At 40.7% G+C, this 25,249-nt stretch overlaps 1 protein-coding gene across 1 annotated transcript in view; it reads right to left on the reverse strand.

Annotated features, from left to right (window-relative positions):
- The window catches only part of ATP8A2 (ATPase phospholipid transporting 8A2), a 500,148-nt gene that overhangs the window by 432,721 nt on the left and 42,178 nt on the right, over window positions 1-25,249 (reverse strand). The window contains exons 2-3 of the mRNA XM_042457059.1: window positions 7,546-7,690; window positions 4,432-4,483 (exon numbers count right to left, since the gene is read on the reverse strand). Of these exons, the coding sequence (XP_042312993.1) occupies window positions 4,432-4,483; window positions 7,546-7,690 (197 nt within the window). The remainder of the gene's footprint in view (window positions 1-4,431; window positions 4,484-7,545; window positions 7,691-25,249) is intronic.

Below are 25,249 nucleotides of genomic sequence, written 5' to 3' on the forward strand. Positions count from 1 at the left end.
GATCTCTAGTATCAAGAGCAGTATGTTTCTCAATATCAGTTGCTCATGAAAAGGGAGTGAAAGAGTGCCACTGCACTCATGCCCTACTTGTGGGCTTCACATAAGGAAACGTCTAGCCATTGTGAGAACAGAACACTAGACTAGGCAGGGCTTGAGTCTCATTTTATGTTCACAACTGCAAAGTTAGCCCAACAGGTTCAAGAAGCCCATGACAAAAATATTTACTGTGTCCCTGTAAGGAAATTTATAAAGATGGATAATCTACACATACACATGAAACACACACTTTGTATTATTTGCCAAACATTTCCATTAATTCAGGGACAGATCCTATTCATTGCCTAAATATTATATTATAGTACAAAATTTATTAATTTATTAATTTTGTATTCAGTATCCATTGGATTCAAAAACACGCTATACACCCCACTTTTCTCTTTCAAATGCAGAATGAGCATTTTGCTTAATTGCTTTATCCATTTTGTTGTTCCCAAGACACATCTGAACATGAAATGTATGCTTTATCACAAGTGCCTTGTGCCAGTAAACCTCTTAAATGAATGATAAAAAGAACCAAGATGGTTTTTGTTTTTAGCTTGGTAAAAATGTGAAGAAGATGCTTATCTTCTTTTGTAGCTTTAGGAATGAATATTTGTAGCAGCTCTCACCGCTGGCTAGGGATTATGGGAGTTGCAAATCTTACAACATCCACAATATGTCCTTTATCTAATCCCATGTTTGCAGAGGGTTAAACTGCATGGTGTGCCAAATGCACAAGAACATTGGCACTAATGAAGGATGGAGGTAGCATATGGCTGGGAAAATATCTTGGGAGGGGATAGTCTAGTGGGTAGTATTATTCCTCAAACAAACATACAAACCATGACTTCTCCCCTACTTACATGTAATGGGCTTGATACAGGATGGAACCCCCATACTTACTTTCAAGCTGAAAAAAGATACATTCACTCCAGTGCAGTTAAGAGAATGTCTAGCTTCATTTTAAATGGCTCAGCAATGAAAGGGGAAGCTTCTAAACAAGCATCTGAGACTATAATCTTATGCTCTTGTCTGGGAGTAAATCCCACTGAGTTCTATGCCTTTCTAACTTTTCATGGGAAATACATATCTTGTATAATTTTTACTTCTTTTTCTTCAGAAAGATTTAAAATAACACAAGCCAAACAGAATTGTTTTACTGTATAAATAAATGTATAGCTTTTAAAAGCATAAGGATCAGTCTTCAAAATACGTTATGAGAAGTGGTAAATAGGAATGCTGTTTATATGAGGCATCTTCTGGGCAAAGTTAATCAAGTTCATGTTCCAACAATTTCAGTGGAACAGAATTATGTCCAGTGCACTTCTACTGCTTTTTACCATGACACTACCTTTGCATGATGGTGGAAATGAATGCTCCTGTAAAAGCAAGAGACTGTGCTGATAGTAGCAGTCTGCTAGTAGGGTCTCCCATGTGATGTCAGATAGGTTTTTACTTAAGAGCCAGACTATATGTGCCAAATAGCTACTGGACAGCAACAGTAATTGGAGTTAACACTGGCAGAGAATTCCTCAGAGAAAATGGTAGTGGCACCATAGCTAATGTTGGTTAGATCTGCGCAAGAGGTGACACTGGTAAATGATTTCTGAATGCCTTTTACCATGAAAATCCTATTTTGAGCCAATTCAAAATGAAACAAGAAATAGAGCTAGAACATGAGAGTTCCAGGTCAGATGGCACTCAACAAGCTACTGGAGAAAAGCAGAGGATAACTATGGTTCAAAGCACACTGCAGAAATAATCCACTTTGAGACCACTTTAATGGCCTTGGCTCAGTGCTAGGGAAACTTGGGCCATTGAGAAAAATCAGCAGTAGCAGAACATGCCACAAACCATCCTGGGCATAAAATACTGTTTGAAAACACTGAAATTCTGGACCATGCCAACCACTACCATGTCATGATGCACAGGGAAGCCACTGAAATCCACAAACATCTGGATAATTTCAACCAGAAAGAAGAAACCCTTAAAGTGAACAAAATTTGACTACCAGTCCTGAGGAATAGCAAAATAAGGACTCAGCAAATGCAAATGGAAAACCACTCAGAGTCAGGGGCTTCCCCAGCAGATAATGATCACTAATTAGCAGACATTAATCCTCTTTTGCATTAGCCTCCCAGCCTGAGGCCAGCCATCAGCACAGAACAATACACATGCAAATCACTCCTGCATTCCCAGGCTCACACAGTATGTATACACCCAACTTTTTCCATGCAAAGCATTCTCTGAAGATGCCAGCCACAGATGCTGGTGAAACGTCAGGAAGAAAATCTTCTAGAACATGGCCACATAGCCCAAAAAACCATGGATGCCGGCCATGAAAGCCTTCGACTTCACACTGGAAATTGTAATTTGTTGTGGCACCAGAGCTCTCTGACAGAGACGGCTAAATGTCTCACAAAACTAGTTTCCAGAATTCCCTAGTATTGAGCCAGGGCAGTTAAAGCTGTCTCAAACTGGATTATTTCTGCAGCGTGTTCGGGACGCATGAGTAGCACTGTAGCTAATGACACAATTGGACTCAAGCCAAAAGGACATTCAGCTCAGAGTTGAAAGGAAAAGTTCAAAGCTGCACATAGGAACATGGAATGTGAGAAGCATGGATCAGGGGAAGCTAGAATATAAGAATATAACACAAGAATATATCACAAAAGAATATAACAAAATGAGAACAATCCAAGTGGTTGCCCAATTTTTCAGCAGTGTTTCTTGGTGTGTTGAAACAATCTTTCTGATCCAAATGAGATCATTTGCAAGTATTCTTTGTATCTGTACCCCAAATGTTTGCAGAAGTACAAAACAATCCTAAGGTGAGGGAGGAGGAAAGCTAAGGGAACACACACAATCACACCATAGAATACAGTCCAGCGAGGACTGAATAGCATGTCCAGTGGCTACATGATGGCTGACAATTGCGAAGGAGGCCAAAATATATATTTTAAAAAACCAAAGGGAGTCAACAGCACCACACATTGCAACTTTTTGGCACTGTTTCTACCTGCATTGTCCATCCCATCCCTCTTATTTCTCTCCTCCATTCTTCCCACACAGTCGCTGCACTATTTCACATGTATCAGTCCACTACTTAGGTCGTCTCGGTCTGTGCCAAAGAACAATTGCCCTGCATTAAAACCTTCTTGCATAATTATACCAAATAAATCATTTTCAGGCACTTTATCAAATTGTTGCTGATCTCTATATATTGATGCTATAACAAATATCAAAGCACAACAATCCTGCTGACCAAAGTCTTATTCCTTATTAAGGTCGTTAATGTCTTCAGCCAATACATCATCAGTTACATTGCCTCAATTGGATTTTTGGGAAAGTTGCTATCCAAATTAAAGTTGAAGTTTTTCCTCTGTAACACCTCAAATTGTAAATCAAAGTATGTATCACTGAAAGCAGTGGAAGAGAAAGCAAAGCCTTCATTTCTAGACATTTCAAAATTCATTTCATGCAATTGGCTTCATTAGAGTTACTGCCAGTTTGCAACATTATAGAGACCTCTTCTGTGTATAGCAAATGGGTTACAAAGATCTTACCTACACCAGACATATTATGGTTAAGTACAGTTGGACCTCCGTATTTGCGGGGATCTGTTCTGGACCCCCCGCAGATATGAAAATCCATGCATGCTCAAGTCCCATTTATTTTAATGCACACACCGCCATTAACAAAAACAGGGGCTTGTCATCCATTGATGGTTAAATCTACCAATAGGGAGGGCAAACTGTATGATGTACCAATATTCTGTTACAGTTTTATGAGTTTTCACAGGCCAGGAGTTTTTATGAAGCAGGTGCCAAGTTGAACCCTAGCATCTAAAGTTTAAAAAGTGATGAAGCTGTTGGTGATGGGAAAGATTCATGGCAGCAACTGGCTTTCAAGTCAGTGGGTGGTAAATCCACTCCAGGTTATAGTCTTAATTTTAAAAGAATCCTATTCCCAAAAGAGGGTCAGCACCTTGGATACCTCTATTAGAGCTTTTCCTGAAAGCCAGAGCAAATTTATTGATGCATTCACGTGAAAGCCATCTGCTGCCATTAGAAGGACCCTTACTGAGGCATGTAACTAGATGGAAAAGGACAGGGCAGCTTCCTAAACAAAGCCTGAAAAGGTTACTCATTGGTTTCAGCGTCCCCTGCATAGCATGGAAAGTTCCCATGTCTCTCATGGATTCTGGAAACTCCACTCCAAAGTGTAACTTTTCCAAGCTCTATTCTAAAGACCTGCACAACCCTTTCGGGGCTAAGTATTACAAGCTGCCAATTTTGTTTTCAGAGCAAGGGTTCACTCCCTGATGAAATAATTTATTAATTTTTTAGCCTACATCCATGAGCATGGACAGAGAAACCTTTCTTCTCATACATCTGGGATTGCAGAGGTGGAACTTTCAACCACTTTGTTTTCTGGAATCTTTCTAGAAAATAAGCACATGAACACAAAATTTGGATACACAGCTTCTGGAGAAGAGCTGACTCTGCTATTAAACAAAGTGAGACAGTTGCCCCAGTCACACTGTATGATACAGACAGGATCAGTCTGCAGAAGTAATTCTTTGTGGGTATATTTCAGAGGAAGGAACTGGCAAGGAACCACCTCTGAGTATTTCTTGCCAAAGAAAACCCTATGAGATTCAAGACAACAGGCAACTTGAAAGTACTGTACATATAGAGAGAGAAAGAGAGAGAGAGAGAGAGAGATGATACAAGGGGGAAAATGGAAGGAGACAAAGAATGCACAAACAAACCCATGAGACATTCTGTACATTATAACAAAGAACACAGCTCTTTGGATTTGAAGGCTCCATATCTTCAGCCCTAGAGGAAGAAGTGGCAGGAGACACAGTAGTGTGCATTACATTTGCTCTGCCTACTCATCTAAAATAAAATGTTCTTTTAAAGCCAGTTGTGTATATGTACAAGAGCACAATGCATTGTGATGTTTATCAGTGAGGGGACTGCCCTTTGCTGTTCTGCCTCAGGCAGAAAAAATACCATAGGTTAACCCCAGTTAGGAAACAGAGATGAGTCAATAACTCTGGAAACAGCTCCTCCCCATATCACAAGGAAGTGTGAGATGAGGGAGAGTCACACATTGCATGAAGCTAAAGAGTCGTGTGTGTGTCAAATATGTACCACTTCATACACACCCAAATGGACAGACCCAAACTAGGTTCAGTATATATCTTTTAATTCCTTTCCTCCCACTTCTTATTAGGGGACCTGCCAATGGTGCTGTCAATCATTAGCTCTCATAATGGTTTTGCTGAGAGCGCCACTGTTTACCAGTTACAATCATGGATAACTGATCTCTCATTATTGTGCCCCACCTGTTACCAGCTCTGGCACAATTCTCCAGCAAATAAGAGTCTATTGTCCATCACCTGTCACTGACCTTCTCTTCCTTTCTTAACCACTCTGATCAGAAGAAGCACACCAGCTCCTAGCCTGCCACTGCTTGTTACTCAGTTCCTTGACTGTCTATTGTTGTTGCTCAGGAGGCAGTACTTCACCATGGGCCCCAGCCAATAAGGAACAAAACAAAAGGAGGAGGGGGGAAAATCTTTCCAACAACAACAGCATAACAGCAACAGAAATCAGCCTGGTGTGGACACATGCAAGCATAAAGCATGAGATCTCTCTCCAGATTCCTAAATATGCACTCTTAGAAGGTCATTTTTCATCCTTCCACTCTGAATGCCAACGTATTAAGGTTCAAAAAGCAGAGGACAAACCTGGTCTTTAGAAAGAGACTGCCAGTTTCTGATTCAAAGGCAAAACAAATGTGGGTACAAGTAGGATTTTTTTAGCAAGATGCTCTGGAAGGTTCAGTTTGGGGGTGGTTTATGTTTCTCCCAACAGCCCTCTTCTCAAAATAGCCAGGCAGTAAGAAGAGACTGCTTAACCAAGCGCTAGGGCTGGGGCTGACATTTTGAGATCTGAGACAGAACATTACCTGAGGACATTAAATTTATTTTGGCACCTGAGACCAACTCCCCAAACACAAAAAAATGTACAAATATATCTTCCCTCCTGATCACTCAAAACCAGAGTAAGAATAAAGAGGACGTGATGCAATCACAACAACAATAATCCTAAATTAAACACAGTACAAACTTTGATAACACCACAATTCAATTGCCTGAGGCACCTGCCTCACTTTTTCACCTACAGGAACAGGCAATAATATTACCCATGAAGGGATCGAGACAATAAAGAAATGCACCCAGAAGTACACCCAGGAAACTTGCTACTCTTCCACACCAACACAAAATCAGCTGCCTGAGTCACCTGCTTCACTTTGCCTCATGGCAGAGCCTGCCCTATCAGGGACTGTGAAGTGGATAAGCTGAGGAATCTTCCTCCCCCCCCCCCCCCCACCATCATCAATCTGAACTTTTGTGCTTCCTAGGCTGCATCTACACTGCAGAATTAATGCACTTTGACACTGCTTTAACTGTCATGGCACCATGCTATGGAACCTTTGGATTTGCAGACCAGGGTTCAAATCCCAGCTCATATATAACTAGCCCATAGTTATATATTCCCAGCCTCAGAGGGAGGCAATGGCAAACTTGCCAAAAAAAAACCATTTTTCTGATTAAATGGCAAACCCCCTCTGAAGAAACTTACCAAGAAAACCTCCTGATAGGTTCATCTTATGGTTGTCATAAATCGGAAAAAACTTGAAGGCACAGAACAATGACACAGATAGCATTCTCTGTCAGAGAGAATGTCAACAAACTATCAATCCCAGGATTCTGTAGTATGGAGCCTTGACAGTTAAAGCAGCGTTAAACTGCATTCATTCTGCAGTGTGGTAACAGCTCTGGTCATTTGGAGATTCACGCCTCATCTGCACTGGAAAAATACAGTGGTTCCTCAACATCTGCTGGTGAAAGACTCCCAGCAATGTGGATAAAGCACTAATAATAAAAAAAATACCACTGCTATTCTTTTTACGTAAGAGAACACCTCCCTAGAAATCTCCAGGTCCTCCAGTTCAACTGTATGGTTTACATCTGCCAGAAGTTGATCATAGAATTATGCTGGAGAACCTACAAATGCCTAGAGAAGTGTTTTCTCTAGGAACTTCTAGGTTCTCTAGCACAACTCTATGATTAACTTCTGGCAGAGTTGTGCTGGAGGATTTAAGAGATTCCCAGAGAGAACACAATAATCAAAACATAATAATGAAAAGTCAAAGCTGCAAAAGTTTGACATTCCTTCAACTGCCCTGGCTCGAGGCTCTGGAATTCTAGGAAGTGGGAGTTGGTGCCACAACCAACTCCAGTTCCCAGAATTCCATAGCCTTGAGCCAGGGCAGTTAAAGGAATGTCAAATCACATTACTTCTCCAGTGCGGACGCTGCCTCAGTCCCAACTCTTTCTTTCTCAACCAGATCCAAATTCATGGAAAGCTTTGAATCCCACCCAAACACTCCCTCTCTGGGAGCTCCAGAGCATGCCAACCATCTTACCTGACCCGGTTGTCGGTGAATTTGCTCTGCTGGGCCTGGTTCAAGTAAATGGTGCGGGCTGCTGCCTCTTCCTGGTCCGCAGAGGACGTGGCCCCGGACATCTCATCATCCGCCTTCTTGTAGCCCGAAGAGGAGCAAATGGGTCCTGCCAGGAGAGAAGAAGAAGGTGAGGAAAAGAGGAGAAACAAGTGGTCAGTTGGTGGGAAAGAGAGCCAGGGTGACCAGAGGCCCTCACCACCAAGGTCTGTAAAATGGAGAACATGACCAAAGAAAAGCTCAAAGCACTCCATAAATGTACATTCATGCTCCTTAGTCCCACTTGGAGGACATTTTGACATTCTTCCTGGACAGAAGGTGGAAATGAAGGACATGTCCTTGAAAAGAAGGATGCCTGGTCAACCTGGAGTAGAGTGACCAGATATCCAAACTGCAAAGGAGAACCAAGGCACCACAAAATGGGATGACCTTCAAGAAAAAAGCAGGACATTACAAATAAAAGCGCAAAGGACTCAAAAGAAATACAAAATGCACGCTCCATAGTCCTGCTCCAAATTGGAGGGCGTTTTTGACATTCCTCCTGGACAGAAGGGGGAAACGAAGGGCAGGTCTTTGGAAAGGAGGATGTCTGGTCACCCTGGAGTATTTGAACCAGACCTACTCCAGGTAGCTGCCTTGAGTCCCTGTACTGGGAGGAAAGCGGGATATAAATATAATAATGATGATAATGATAATAATAATGATGATAATAATAATAGGGTGACCAGCTGTCCTAACCGCAAAGTAGGGCTAAGGCACCACAAAATGGGGAGATTTTCAAGAGAAAAGTAAAAGCGTAAAGGACTCCCTAGGAAGGTAAATGCATGCTTCTTACTCCTGCTCACAATGGAGGGGACTGTGGAATTCCTCCTGGACAGAAGGCGGGAATGGAGGGGGCAGGTCCTGGAAAATGAGGACCTCTGGTCAGCCTGGGAGAGAGAGAAGGCTCCTGAGGAGAAAAGCCAGGAGGAAGGATGGAAAGGAGGCACCTTTGCGGGCCAAAAAGGGGGGACCCTGCCGCCTCTCTCTGGAGAGGGCCAGACCCCCAAAAGGACCACCAACACCCCCCCTCACCTTCCCCAGCCAGCTTTCCCTCAGAGGGGTTGGCAGGAAAGAAGGGTGTATGGCCACTGTGGCAGCACCCTGCCCCTTCCCCAGCTCTGCTTCCCACTCCCTGCCCTTCCTTTCCTGCCCACAATCCTCCTGTGTGTGAGTGTGAGTGTGAGTGTGTGTCTGTGTGTGTAAAACAGCTGAGACAACAGCAACAGGGAAAGCAGTAGCAATAGCAAAACAGAAAGAGCAACAGCCACAGCAATACAGAAGCAACAGTAATAGAGAAGCAATAGCAATAGCAATGGCAAAAACAATAGCAATAGAAAAGCAACAGCAGTAGAGAAGCAATAGCAGTAGCAGTAGCCCAAACAACAGCAAAGGCAAGGAGCAAGAGCCACAGAAAAGCAACAGAGAGCAATAGCAAAAACAATAACAAAAACAACAGCAAAAGTAGTAGCAATAGCCATAGAAAAACAATAGGAACAGTAGTAGAGAAGCAATAGCAAAAGCAGTAGCAATAACCATAGGAAAGCAAGAGCAGCAGAGAAGCAAGAGCAATAACAACAGCAAAAACAACAGCGAAAGCAACAGCGATAGCCATCGAAAAGCAACAGCAATAGCCACAATAGCAACAGCAACAAAAAAGCAACAGCAATAGGAAAAGCAATAGGAACAGCAAGAGCAAGAGCAAGAGCAAGCAGGGTGGCCAGATGCTGTTACAACCGCAGGAGGAGGACCAGGCGCCGCAAAATGTAGGACGTTCACGGGGGGATGGAGGACGTGCCCATCTAAAAGCTCAAAAAAGAGCTGGTACAGAGAGATGGCAAGCCATGCTTCTGGGCCAGGCTCCAAACGGAGGAGGCTTTAGGACTCCTCCTGGAGAGCAGGCGGCAATGTAGGACGCGTCCTGGGAAAAGGAGGACGCGCCCGGTCCCCCTGAGAGCCAGGGCGAGAGCAAGAGCCAGGAGAGCAGTACCAGCAGCAGCAGCAGCAGCAGCGTCTCCGCCTGTCTGTGAGTCTCGGGAAGGATGGCGAGGAGGGTGGCTGAGAGAGAGAGAGAGGCAGGCTAAGCCACCCCCCAAAGTCCCAGCTGCTCCAAGGCAAGGGCCAACCCGATCCTGGCAAGGCCGCCCACTTATTGATCCGCAGCCAGCAGCAGCAGCAGCAAGAGGACGAGGATGCTTCCCCCAGGGTTGCTTCCCAAGAGGAGGAGACCCCCAGGCTGGCTTTACTCTCGGGGGCGGAGGAGGGCCAAAGAAGGGCAGGCAGGGGAGAGGGCCAGGCCCCAGGTGGCACCTGTGTGACATCTCTGCTCCCCAAACATCTGCCCTTGGGAAGGAAGGGGCTGTGGCCTGCGCCTCCGTCCCTTTCAAGCACTGGAGGGAGTGGGAAGAGGAGGGAGAGGCCCAGGTTGCTCTAGCGTTGTTTTAAAAAATAGTTTTAATTTGAGATCTATATATATATATAGAGAGAGAGAGAGAGAGTGTGTGTGTATATATATATATATATATATATATATAATCAATCTCTCTCTCTCTATATATATATATATATCTCAAATTAAAACTATTTTTATATATCAGTCTGTATTTTTAAAATATAGTTATAATTTTAAAAAAATATCTTGAAAAACACCACATTTTACCAAATTTTCACTGTAACTATGAAACTGAAACTATGGAACTGTAACTATGTAACACACTACAAAACTATGTAACACTGAAATTATTCTATGAAACCATATGAAACTATATGAGGAAGAGAAAGGAGAGGCCTCGGTTTATCTATTATTTTTTTTAATTTGTTTTAGAAAGAGAGAGAGCGACAGAAACAGAGAAAGAGACTGATTATGTATCAGTCTCTCTCTCTCTCTCTAACGATATAATTCAATATTTTTAAAATATAGCATTAATTTTTTTAAAAAAAATCAGACCTTACCAATTTTCACTGTAACGGTATGAAACTGTTCTATGAAACCATATAAAACTATATGAGGAAGATAAAGAAGAGGCCTCAAGTTTATCTATTATTTTTAAAAAAATAATTTTAATTTGTTTTATATAAAATCAATCTCTCTATATGTACTGTATGTGTGTATATAATTTATAGATAGACAGCTATTATATGATATATATATATATATATATAATTCAGTATTTTTAAAATATAGTACAGTATTAATTTTTCAAACAAATCTTGAAAAACATATCTTTCCAAATTTTCACTGAAATTCTGTGAAATTATTCTATGTAGCCATATGAAACTATATGAGGCCAACTCTAACTATTCAAACTCTGGTAGAATTCAAAGGTGTAGCTGTGTTAGTCTGGAAAACCAGTACAAGGCCATCCTTAACTATTCAAAGTGTGTGTACATAGAGCAATCTAGTAGCACCTTTGAAGCTAACTATTCAAAGTATGATAGAATTCAAAATGTGGTAGGTTCTAACTATGTGTGTGTGTTGTTGTTGTTGTTGTTGTCATTGTTGTTTTAAAAAATCTCAGTGGGCAACTTCAGACAAGTTATTTTACTCTCAGTCTGACCTACCTCACAGGCTTGTTGTGGGGACAGCCATGACACCACCTTGAGCTCATTGGAGAAAATGCGGAATATAAATAGAATTAATGTGCATTGCCTTGTCCATTAAAGCTGGCAGCGGTGGCATAGCCAAAACATGAAGAAGTTACTTCTTTGGACTACAGTTCCCAGAATTTCCCAGCCAGCTGGATTAACCAGTCATAGTGGCTGAGAAAGTATGGGATTTGTAGTCCAAACAAACAATGTTTCCAAGCTGTGGGCATGGGCAACCATTTGGCACTGCCTCTGCCTCAACCATTATTCTCTGCAGCCTCTTCAGACTTGTGAAAGCGTTTAATCAGGTTTTTCAAAGATTTACATGTCTTCTAACAAAGGTCAGCCTGCCTGTCTGTCTTTCTGTCCCTCATTCTCTCCCTCTGCATTCCAACACATTAAGCTTTCTCTCACCACTAGGCCTCTGTGGAGGGGAAACCTTCATCTGTCATTTGGCAGTTCAAGGCGCATAGCAACCTTCCTCATTCTGGTACTTCCCCCCTCCATTTGTGGTTCCCACCATCCGCAGTTAGCTCATTCATACTGCATTGTGGGGATGATGGGAAGTGCAGTCCAACACATCTATATGTTTTCAGTTAGGAAAAGCTGGCATGCAGTATCTGGCAAAAAAGGGGAGGGGGGGGAACAATGGTGTCTTAAAATTTATACTACAGCTATCAATGATACCACTCTTTTCTCCACAGGCATTCCTAAAGGTCATGTCCATCACTAAGAGCTTTTCAAACATGAATGATATTTAAACAGTCAAGAGGAAATGACAAGACAATAGGCAGGAGAGACCAAGGTACTCATAACATTATAAAATTGCTTAGTATTACTACAGGTTGAGTCTCCCTTATCCAAAATGTGCAGGATCAGAAGTGTTCTGGATTTTGGATTTTTCCAGATTTTGGAATATTTGCATATACATAACGATATATCTTGGACATAAGACCCAAATCTAAACTTGAAATTCATTTGTGTTTCATATAAACTGTATACACATAGCCTGAAGGTAATTTTATACATAATATTTTTTTGTGCATGAAACAAAGTTTGTGTACACTGAACCATCAAAAAGCAAAGGTGTCACTTGAATTTATCAAATGGAGTTTATCCTATGCAGAAATGGGATTTAAATGGGGAAAATCCCACAAAAGCGGGATCTTTTTCAAATGACATTGGAAGGCATCCTGCACAGAAAGTGGACAAATTTCGCAAAAGCGGGATCGTTTTCAGACAACGTCAGAGGCATTGAGCATTAATCTGGCATTAACCTGCTCAGAAAGTGGACAAAATCGGTTGCTTTTTACTTTTGGAATTTTCCCGAAAGTAAAAAGTGGCCTATTTTGTCCACTTTCTGTGCTGGTTGATGTCTAAAAACGATCCCGCTTTTGTGGGATTTTTCTAGGATTTAAATCACGTTTCTGCATGGGATTTGGGCATTTAGCCTCTCGTATAATAAACTCCACTATCTCAGCCACCCATGCAGACAATTTGGGATTTTTGAATAATTCAGAATTCCAGATGTGGGATACTCAACCTGTATTACTGCTAATACTACTACCACTACTATTCAACCACTCTAGTTAAAGCACTCCTTGCCACACAAGTGCAAAATAATTAATGTTACTGTTAAATCAATGAAAGAGGATGCTGTTTTGGCCTTAGCATATTTTGCAGAGGACATGTAAGCCAGTGAATACAACTTGTTTGGGGGATATAGAAGCTTTGGGGAAAGGTGAGAACTATGTGATACTCCAGATGTTTGGCCACAATGGCTTCATTTCCTCTATGCTAGTTAGGGCTGCTGGGATTTCCAGTCCAGCATCTGGAGGGTCACATGATTTCCATCCCAGTTTTAGGGCAGGAGGGAAGTGCAACCCATGAACTGCATATTACCTATACCACATTGTTTTTGAAATCCCAAAAATGGTGGGTTTCTTTTTTAAGCAAAGTGTCCCCAGTATGCCCTCTAGGGAATATTTTGCATGTCCACCCTCTGAACTGTATTACGACCTGGAAAACAATTTTCAAAGCTTTCTGGTTTAACTCCTGGTTTTAAAAAGTGTCCTCCTTGGCTGAAAGAACCCCAGGGGGACAGGGCAAAATTGCTCCCCATGACCCTAGATGAGACACAGATGCTTGCCCAAGGTTTATAGTGAAGCTAAACTTTGATCAGGCATCTTAACCCCAGATATTGTACACAGGACTTTATACATACAAAGCATGTGCAAAGATCTCAAAAAATAAGGCTATTGCACCATGGGGAAAAGTGGGCACAGCCAAACACATATTCACATCAGTTTTATCTACCAGCTCATTCTACAGTCGTTGTTTCCATGGAAATCCAGTAAGACACTCTGGTCAGAAACTGAAGTTTTTATAGATGCACCAAGGTTTTGCTATAAAGACTCCCTTGCTTACAGCTTCTTACATGCATACAAACCTGCTCCTTGATTTCTTTCATGTGTTGGGGTGTTCCTGGAATAGGGAAATGTATATGCACACACTACATACAGACACCAGTGACCAAGATATCATCCTGAGCACACACATCTGATTTCAGAATTCTCTCTGAAACACTGGAGATCTGATACTTATTCAGAGTTGGCAATATTAGTCTGGCTGGATCAATAGCCTGACTCCCTATAAGGCAGCTCCCTGTGATCTACTGCATAATTGTAAAAATTCCAGAACCACCTTTCTCAGTCTGGTGCCCTTCTGGTATGCTGGCCATGCTAAATGGAGATAACAGAGACTGTAGTTCAACATCTGTGGTGGGTGCTTCCCATGGAAAATTGTCAACAGATATAGCCAAAAGATTACACATGGAGAGTTATATGTAGGTTACCTGCAATCCTATACATACTAACCAGAAAATAAATCATACTGAACGCAGACTTAATCAGACTAGAGGAGACATAATGATGCTGGAAATCTATTTATTCTGTGAAACCTCAAACCTCATTTACAATGGAGCTAGTGGTTTGCTAGATAAAAACATGTGCATTGATTTGCTTATCAGAGCAACAGTGGCCATCTGTAACTGTGTCCCTAATACTATTAAGAATACTATTATGTTGCTGGTTTGAACATCTATGGCATTTGTCCCCTTCGGAGTTTATCACACTATGGAAAATGTGGAGTTTAAACAGTGATTAACCTGTGAAAATCAAGCAATTGACATTAAATGAGATAAACACAAGAGCCATTATTCTGTGAATAACCAGGGAATAACCAGACAATAAATGGCAAAAAGTCATTCATGGGAAAATCCTGTGAATGATTTGCTGCTGTTTCTTGCCTGGTTATTCATGAGATAATGCCACTTTAATCATGTTTCATCTCGACTTCATGTGAAAATCATTAGCACAACTGCAGGAGTATCACTGGTTATTTACAGGATAATAGCATTTTGAACATGGCGTCGTGTGAAAACATTAACGCAATTGCGGGATTATCATGGGTTAATCACCATTTATACTTCCAATTGTCCCCTGTGTGATAAACTCCTTAGAGTGAAAAATTGGTTACAAAAAGCAAAAACTACAAGCAATAAATTACAATGGCAAAGACAATTAGCTTGAAAGACCTATTATTAGGAAATGGCATTTTTTAGAAGTCCTTTGCCAAAAGATCACTGAGTCAAACAAAAAAAACTGACTAGAAAAAGAACTGCATAGGGAACAGTAAAAGAACAGGTAACTGCTAGTGGGGAGAGGAGATCTATCTTGAATGTAAACAAATAGGTTTGGTTTTCTAGAAGATTTAATGCCATGAGGCAATTATTTTCAGGCATACTGCAGCTAATCTTCTTCTCCCAGACCCATATTAGGTTGCACATGAGCATGTGCCAATTAAGGTTAGGGAGGGGAAATCTCCCATTCGTGCCAGTGGAAGTCTCACTGCTACTGCTGCCCAGGTTTAATAGCCATCTTGGAGAGAAGATTTTCCATATGGGCACAGCTGGGGCAGTCAGGATGGGAAATTAATTGGCTAGCATTGCCAACTGATGAACTGCAAATTTACCCTAGTAATTATTTTTAAATGTGTGGACACAGATAGAAATGATCATAAATAATTTTTATGCATATCAGTGTTAGATGGCCTAGACTCAATTTTTTTAAAGTGCATCATTAGCCAGCATGGTATAGTCGTTTCAGTGTTGGACTAGGACTCCAAGAGTCCTGGCTTCAGACTTCCCCTTAGCCAAGGAAACTCATTGGATGGCTTTGGGCAAGTCAGAATCTCTCAGCCTTAGAGGAAGACAGTGGCAAACATCCTCTGAACAATAGGAAACAAAGAAGGGTCTCTAAACAAGCAAAACACCAACTGAAAACCAAGAGGAATCTCCAAAAAGATATTTAAAAACTGTTAATAAGACAGTGGATAATAAGAAATATAGGGAAAACAAAACAGCAGAAGCATATAGGCAATACAATATAAGAAAGTATCACAACTTATAATGCCATATGCAAGCAAATGACAACTATATTAATATTACAAAACATAAGCAAATGGCAAATACACATTGTTTCAATCAGCCTACAACAACAAACTGTAGTGCTGTAGGCAGTACAATAAGATAATGTATAACACTAGGGTAGGATCACCATAAATTGGAGAAGGCGTATAGCAACCACATTAAAAGCAGACAACAGTAAGAAGACATGCTCCACATGATTTGATATGGACAACTGTTTATTCATGATGTCATTCGCAATTCCTTTTCAAGGACTATCTGGAATATGTATATTTAACAAAATACTGTAGAATCTGTTCTTTTTATACTCAGTGGCCCTGTGTTTTGGAGAGTGATCTGAACCCCAGTGATTTCTAGTGAAGGCCTGTGAAGAAAGCCTTTTCTCCTTAAGGTTGAAACACACTGGGCTTTAAAAAAAACAGTTGACCATCTCAGAACACATGGAGGTTGTATACTTACTGTTTTCTACATAACAACCATAACCAAGTGATGATCCAGAATGCAATTCATAATGTACAGCTAATGGATATAACACAACAACCAATACAAGTAGTATAACTGCTCGATAAGATGCATTACCCACACCCATGTGAAGTAATCAAAAATATATCATTGTCAATATGTGGCGGATACCTCTGGTTAGCTTAAGCTCCATTCCTTTTAGGATGAGGCATTCATGAAGGAATCCAGCAGACGTTAAATCAAAGTGAATGGAAGACGTACAGCTTAAGAACTGCTCCCTAACTATCTGCCACATGACTTCAAGCGGTGTTTGTTAAATAGAGAAAGGGGAAGAAAAGATTTTAGTGAAATTATTCAGTGTGAAGAGGTCTGCAAGATCTCAAGGAGCACTGAAGTGGGCATATGTCCAGGAGGACAGGAGTCCTGTACCTTTCAAAGGATGGGCTGGTCAATGAGAAGATATTTCAGAAAGGTCAGCTCTCCTATCAAAAGAACAGGAGACCTGCCCTCCATTATATCTGATCCCTGAGTCTCAGCTTTGCCTTCCTTCCACAAATCTGATGAGATGCAAGACACAACAGGTGAAGCTACCTGGGGCAACCCAGTCCAGTACTGACTTTACCACTCTTTGCAAGGGCTTATTAGTGAATATGCATTTAAAATAGAAAGAAATAGTGATTCAACCAAACATCTAGAACCTAAGACAGTTACTTTGGTGGTCATGACTCCCATAATTATGAGAACTGCAGTCCGCAAAAGTAACCCTTCCAAGCTTTAGTTACCTCAATAAATCAAAATGAAATTGCCAGTTTCTTGAAAAGGTCTATTCCTCAGTTTTATTCCTCATCTTCATCTTGTGTCTTCTTCAGCATATTAATTTAGGATTAAGGATACAAAACTTCAGTTATGTCATTCTCACATATGCAAGACAAGAGTGATTGCATTTTCCAATTTTCCACTCTCTTGGACTTTCTCAGACAAAATATTTTTGTGAAAATAATTTTTTTTGCCAAAAACCAAAACCTGTCCCAATATGGGGAAACTCATTTTAAAATGTCAAACATGCCAATATATCCTGTAAGAATTCTGAGACATTCCTTCTGGTCAAGAGAAGCAAAACGTGACCATTCTTTACATTTCTAATTAGGTATAAATCTATTGTTCCATTTTTTCTGCTGCTTCTAAAATGCCCCAGTTTCTCTCTTCTCCCACTTTCCCCTTTGTCTGTAACCTACTTCAACTGCTGCAAACTGAGTTCAAAGTGTAAAAGCAGTTTGTACTCAACTCAGTATGGGGGAAAGGAGTGGAGGGGAAATAATCTAGTCCTTTCCGTAGGCTCAGGAAAAAGCAATCTCTTATGTGTTTTTTTCTCATTAATAACTTCAGCCATCTTGACCACAATCTTAATATTGCTTGGTCAATATGTCCTGATTTTCATCTGTGAACTGTTGGAAACCATTATGTTGTTATGGCTCTCATTTTCAGATGAATTGAAAAGATTCATCTTCAGCAGTACTAACACAGCATTATTATTTCCAGTGGTATTATTGTATTACCACCTACCCATGAAGGAGGTGTTAAAGGCACATGAGCAGGCAATGTTGATTAATGTTTGCTCAGGTGGCAAGCCCACAGGGAGGGTTAACCCCAGTTTCTGAAGGCAAAAGCTATGTCCTTGAAAACATTTACCTCCAAATAAAAAATACATATCTAGAAGAAGGTAAATGTGACCGCTGTCAGTTTGGATTTGACAGATTGCTGCTGAAGCTGCAGTCTTTTACCACAAAATAGGTCTGTAATCATTCCTGGCTTGCTGATGCCTCAACCACCACTTAAGACATTTTGGTAGGCACAAGCAATAAAGTGGGCCTTTATCAGGAAGCAGGACAAAAATGTATTTAGAAATCAGGAAGGAAAGTGTTATGCCATAATGACAAAAGAACATAACTGTATAAGAAAAAGCAGGAAGGACAATATTTGCAATTGACTTTTTAATTCACCTTAGATATAAAAGTTTGCAGAATAAAGGAAATATGCAAAGTATTGACTGAAGTGTTTAATAAGATATATTTAGAATTAAAACCTTCCCATCCACCCACCCACACTCCTTTCTTAGGCTGTTCAGAATCACAGACTCCCAAGATCTGTAAAGGACACTGTTATTGTTGTATTATGGCGACCCTAAGTTAAACATGGGGTTTTCTTGGCAAGATTTGTTCAGAAGAGGTTTGCCATCGCTTTCTCCTGATGCTGAGAGCATGTGATTTGTCCAAGGCCACCAAATGGGTTTCATGGCCGAACTGGGAACTGAATCCTACCTCCAAAGTCACAGTCCAACACTCAAACCACTACACCACACTGACTATTCCTGCCCCGTGCCGTGAAGAAATATACAGCTGAAACACTCTTGAGAGCTTGTCTTATGAATTAAAAATACCTGTTCCTATTATGTATGGCCAAAGCGTGGGAAAACTAAACCTGTCAAACTCTATGGTCAAATTTAACCAAAAGTTGCACTGAAGAACCTAGAGCTTCCTAGAGAGAACACTCCACTATGCATTTGTAGCTCCTACAGCGCAATTCTGTGGTTAATGTATGGCAGATGTTGACCACAGCGTTGCACTGAAGGACCTAGAGATTCCTAGAGAAGTGTGTCCCTAACCCCAGCAAATGTGAAGGGATGAGTGTACTTTAAAATCAGCTTCCATAATAGCTTGTAATTATGTGCACATTACCCCAATGTTAGCTGCATTATATGGCATGAATGAAGAAGGCAAGAGAAGCAAAAGCATTCATTCACCATGTTATAATGGTGGTTGATCATGAATTTTTACATACATGAATCCCATTAATGGCATGTGGGAAGAAGTTCTATTGAGTTCAATGAGAGATAGTTATGAGCCACTGTGCATATGACTGTGGTATAAATCTATTCCAATCAGAGACCCTAAATATCATTTCATCCAAGATCAGAGGATCTTTTCTTCCAAAGGTCTGTAATAACACAGAATATGTACAAAATAATTCTCAAGTGGGAAAGAAAAGCAGAAAGAAAAAGGAAGATCTACCATTAGAATCTTCAGTTTTCTTTGTTTGGTTTTGGTTTTGGTTTTGGTTCAGAACACACCACAGAAATAATCCAGTTTGAGACTGCTTTAACTGCCCTGGCTCAATGCTAAGGAATTCTGGGAACTGTAGTTATGTGAGACGTTTAGCTTTCTCTGTCAGAGAGTGCCCTGGTGTCACAGTAAACTACAATTCCGAGGATTGCCTGACACTGAGCCAGGGCAGTTAAAGCGGTCTCAAACTGGATTATTTCTGCAGTGTGTTTTGGTCCTTTAAATACTGACTATTAATTTGTTTGACTTAACACATATATGTACATCCCTATATATGAGGTGGGAGAATCAGACTGAGGCTATAGTCCTAGAAGGGAATTAACCCTTTCCATCTAACCCACCTTCCTGGTGAAAATCCCTCCCTGGAGCTATTTGCTAGGAGTGATTGGTGGGGGAGAATACATTTTGCCTTACACCTGTAAGGTTTCCTTTCAAAGCTGATAGCAGTTTAGAGTGTGGTGAAAGGGTTAATACCCTTTGCTGATAACACAAAACCAATGAGATTCATACCTCTCATGCAGCTGGTGGATGCATCTGTACAGTATCTTTAACAGGAGATAGTAAGCACAGGTCACTCATATCACAGCTAATGCTATCTCAAGGCCCACAGCAAATAAAGAAAGCTCAGGCAAGACACCTGTATAATGTAAATATCTTTTTAAAAACCTATATATAGGCATCTGGGAATCCCAATGAAAATATATTTAGCAATATATATTATAATTGTTGTGGTAAAAAAACGTGGTATCTGCATGTTTTCTGCAGCTAATCAGTTCAAAATAAAAGTAATATAGTGGCCAATTTTTAAATCAGTCACCATAGATGTGATTTTAACAGCCTGACACAAAGACACTGGGTTAGATCTAGAATCTGCCTTACATGGACACAAGGGTTCTGTTTACAGAAGGTCCCTCTTCCCAATTTTGGAGGATCGCTCACCTGTGTCAGAACTCACCTCATTCAGTGGAGTCCCCAAATCCTCTGTGTAGCATGTTCATGGGGCTAGAGAGTTTGCCAAGGACAGGAGAGGAATGGAAGTCTACATTCTACAAGCTCAGTTGCATGTACTTAAATCTAGATCCAACACATAAACAGATAATCGTGTTTATCGTAATGTCACGAAGTCTGGAGATTACATTTGTAAGAGCACAAAAGCAAGTCAAGTCAATTTTTATCCTGGTCATTTTGTAACTCCACTAATATATATGCACCCATCTTTAAACTGGTGTCCTTCTGCATGTGGAACATTTGACCTAGTCAGGTTGCAAAGACAGCTAAGATGGTGTGTAGTGGCTTGAGTGTTGGACTAGGACCCTAGGAGACCAGGGTCTGAATTCCCATATGGCTATGAAAGTTCACTGGGTGACATTAGGAAGTCACTCTCTTAGCCTCAGTAAAAAGCAAAGGCAAACCCCTTTAGACTTGAACAAATGTTGCCAAGAAACCCCTATGATAGGTTCACTTTAGGGTTGCCATAAGTCAGAAATGACTTAAATGCACACAACAACAGTAGGTTTGCAATATGGGGTTGTGCACATGTGTTTAAAGACCTATACATCTGCAGGGGTGGCAGTGGCAAGCCCCCTCTAAAGGAACATGCCAAGAAACCCCTAAGATAGGTTGGAAGTGACTTGAAGGAACACAACAACAATGGCATCAGGAACAACAATTACTTCTACACTTGATCCATTTGCTATGAAAATTACCAGTGGAAACTTATTAGAGGCAGTGTGGTGTAGTGATTAGAATGTCGGGACTTGCATGATCCAGGTTCTATCCCCCACAGAGTCAATAAATTAAATGGATACAACCACCTTGAGCTCACTGAAAGAAAGACAAAATGTAAATGAAAGTAATAAAAAAAATGCTATTGTGTTTGCTGTGCAAAGTATGAAGCTGCACTAATGGGACTAAAATAAAATGAAAGGCAACCACAGACTTTAATGGAAAGGAAATGTTTGGAAATTAGCAATGCCAAAAGCAGTTGAAGGATAATTGTTGTATTAGATGCATAATTCAATGTCCTAGCAGAACCACCAATATAATTTTGATTTGCATTCATGTAAACAAAAAACTAATCATTCATAATTTCACTTTTCATGGCTCTACTGAAATCATATACAAATTAGCATGCCCTCATTTTTAAAAAGCCCCAAAATAAAAAATTTAAGCACAGGAGATTAAAAGGACACACAAAAGAAATTAAACAGCTGGGATTGATTAAAATAATTATGTAAGTGACACTCTGCCCAAACAATCCAACTGTATACAAGGTAAATATTTAAGTACAGCTGGTAGGGAGGGATGCAAGAAACAAGTTCATGAATAATGTGAAAAGATGAAGAATCGTCTAACCAAAAACAACAGGAATGCAGAACAATGGGGGCTGGATGTCTATAAAACACCATGTTATGCTCATAATATAGACTCTTAAAGGCTTGCAAATCAATTCCCAAAGGTCATTAGCTTACAACCACTTATAATAGAGTTAATGCTAATACATAGATGAATTTATTTAGTGGGGATTCAAGCAAGCAAGATATTGTAGGATTAAAAGAAATGCCAAAGTGAAAGATATATAGAAAATCATGTCTATGGTCACACAAAAACATTTTGCTGCTGTTTTCTGTTCAAGCACAAATGACAAGATAAAGACTGGAATTCTCTTGGTGATTGAACTTAACCACTAGTTTATGTCAACATAAATCTTTTTGGGGGGAGGGGGGATGCTGCACTGGCAAGTGTCCAGTACCCCCTTGTGCAATGCCTTTTCTTTTGACTATTCAATGGCAGCCAGACAGCTTTCTCCCGCACTTCTACCTCTTGGCTACAGATATGCCATTAGAGAGTGCCCAGATACATTCTGGTTGCTTTCCGATGTGGGCAGGAAAATAAGGGAATGGATGAAAGGTGCACGTCTTTCACTGGCTGGGAAGTACAGCACTTGGAAGAACATCCTACTACCCACACAGACCATCAATGGCTGGAGTGGTGGAACTGGGCTAGCAAGAATAATAGAATCATAGAAATGCAAGAGACTACACAGGCCATCCAGTCCAACCCCCTGCCATTCAGAAATTCACAATCAAAGCACCCCTGACAGAAGATCATCCAGCCTCTTTGTAAAGGCTTCCAAAGAAGGAAACTTCACCATATTCTGAGAGAGTGTGTTCCACTGTCAAACAGCTCTTACTGTCAGGAGGTTCTTCCTAATGTTGAAGTGGAATCTCTTTTCCTGTAGCTTGCATTCATTGTTCCATGTCCTATTCTCTGGAGCAGCAAAAACAAGCTTGCTCCATTCTCAATATGACACCAAATATTTAAACAAGGCATCTAATAATAATAATAATAATAATAATAATAATAATAATAATAATATTTATTTGTATCCCGCCCCTCTGAGAACAATTGGGGCAGCTAACAAAGTTAAAAATACAGCACATATATCACCTCTAAAAGACAGGGCAGAAAGAGGAAGGTTCTTCCATCCAGATTACCAATGAAAGTATATGGGCAGAATTTTGTTCTCCATCATCAGTCAAGTAGAATCTTGACCTCCAAATTTTATTGTTGCCCCTTCTTTTTTTTTACAAATAGTCTATGGAGTTTATCATAAGGAGGAAATCCAGTGCAGAAACGGCGGTTTAAATCAGAAAAAAACCCTGCAAAACCAGGTTGACTTTTACATGACATCATTGTTCAAGTAGTATTAACCTGAATGGAAGGTAGACAGAAAGTAGACAAAGGCTGCTCCTTATTACTTTTGGAAAATCCCAAAAGTAAAAAGGAGTGACTTTTGACTATTTTCCATTCGGGTTAACACCAGTTTAACAACAATGTGTTTGAAAATCAACCTGCTTTTGCAGGTTTTTTTTCCAGCATTTAAATCCTGTTTTTGCACAGGATTTCCCCTGTGTGATAAACTCCTATGAAAACATTTCCACCCTGACATTACTCTTTCCACCCTGACTTTACTTTGAGCTAAGGTTTGCTAGAACTCAGGCCATAAATTGTTTTTACTGCTAGACCTCAGCCCATAAATATGAAAAGAAATGGTCTCTGGACATTTGTAAAATACTTTCCCACACATCATAAATGATTTTGTATAGTTCTCAGCTGCAACAGTCCATAAAAAATTTCTGTACTGTTTCTTTTGAGGAACCTACAGCTTCTATTGAGAGGCTGTGAAGTAATGTAATGGCTTAAATGTTGGACTACAGCTCTGGACACCACGATTTGAATCCCCATTTGCCCATGGAAACTCACTGGGTCATACACTCCCAGCCTCAGAGGAAGAAAAAGGGAAACCTTTATGAGCCTATTAAAGCTCTAAGATCACCTTGAGAGGTCCTTCTCTTTGTCTCACCACCCTCTCAGGCTTATTTGGTGGGAATAAGGGAGAAGGCCTTCTCGGTAGCTGCTTCCAGACTTTGAAATTCCCTCCCTAGAGAGGCGAGGATGGCCACATCCCTACTCTTATTTTGCCAGCAGGTAATAAAACCATTTTTGTGTTGTCAGGTTTTTTCAAACTGATGAGGGTTGGCCTCTTAAATGCCATGTGATTCAAATTCACACTTATGTTTGTGTCCCACGGAGATCCGACTCTGCATGGTGATGCAATCCCAGAGCAATGTTTTCACTATGTTTTATGTCCCCGAATCGCTCCAAGACAATTTAAACTTGTCCCCATTCACACGTAACACCCACTGGAGAGAAAATGCCGCTGCCACCATTTCTGGTACTTCTGCCGTGTGACCCTGATCGATTCAGTAGTGTACTCACACTACTGAAGATCTAGATCGCTCCAGCACTTTAAAAGGGTGCAGTAAGGGACCCAGTGTCAAATGCACCAGGTTAAGTGGGTTTTTCTATCCTGCCCCATGCAAACGGCACTGGGTGCATTCAGGGCCCATCTCAACGTCACAGAAATAACCCAGTTTCACACTGGGTTATTTCCGTCGTGTAAATGGTGCCTTTCATTGTAAGAGGGGCAGAAGTAGTTACAGCACATATTCCCCTGAAAACAAATGCACTGAATGTATTGTACCTCCAGCACAGTTTTAGGACAGGGAAGGGAAATGAGGGCTCCTCCAAATGTTGCTGGACTGCATCTCCCATCAGCCTAGCTACCAGCGAATGCTGAGGAATTATGAGAGTTGCAGTCCAATAACATTTGGTGGGCCACATGTTCCCCCCTCTTGCTTCAGAATATAGCAGTAGCAATAGCAGCTTCTTGATTTATTATAAATGCTTAGACTACAACTGAAAAATAATTAAAGGAACCTCATGTCCCCATGTTTTATAAGTGCAGCCTTCTAACTGATTTCTGGTGATATCACCCAGTTTACACGGCAGGAGTGTATAAAAGATGAGAAAATAAACTGCATGCCCACCATACACCTATTTTAGTCTCTTTGTTGCTTGTTGTTACAGTCTCAACTACACAATGCCAAGCATAACTGGTTGGCAGTGCTCAGCCTGATGATTTGGAAGCTACATAGATCTTTTATAAAATACAGACAAAGGCTAGCATCCTGTTGGACAGGCCTAAGTTCCTCTAAAGAACTGTTTGTTTGTTTTTGTCCAAATGTGAACCAGTCATAATCAGTTCAAGGTTGTGGAACCAGAGTTATGCATGTGATGTCATGGCACTGCAACATCACAGTTCTTTAACAGAGAAACATTGTCCAATTCCATGAATGTAGATTTATGTTCCTTCTCATTCATATAAGATCACAGCCAAAGTGGTTCACATATTTGTAGAACATGATAGATGGGGGCAGATCTGGCATGGGCCATCCAAATATTTTGGATGACAACTCCGATTCTCCTTTACCATTAGCCTTGCTGGGTGAGGCTGATGGGAGGTGCAGTCCAAAACATCTAGAAACCCAAAATATGACCATCTCTGGACTACACTGTGTTTTTGTCACCATATTTCAGTACCGCACCTGCTCAAAAAGTACTCCCACCACAA

The sequence above is a fragment of the Sceloporus undulatus genome, chromosome 3 (assembly GCF_019175285.1).
Source record: "Sceloporus undulatus isolate JIND9_A2432 ecotype Alabama chromosome 3, SceUnd_v1.1, whole genome shotgun sequence".
NCBI lineage: Eukaryota > Metazoa > Chordata > Lepidosauria > Squamata > Phrynosomatidae > Sceloporus > Sceloporus undulatus.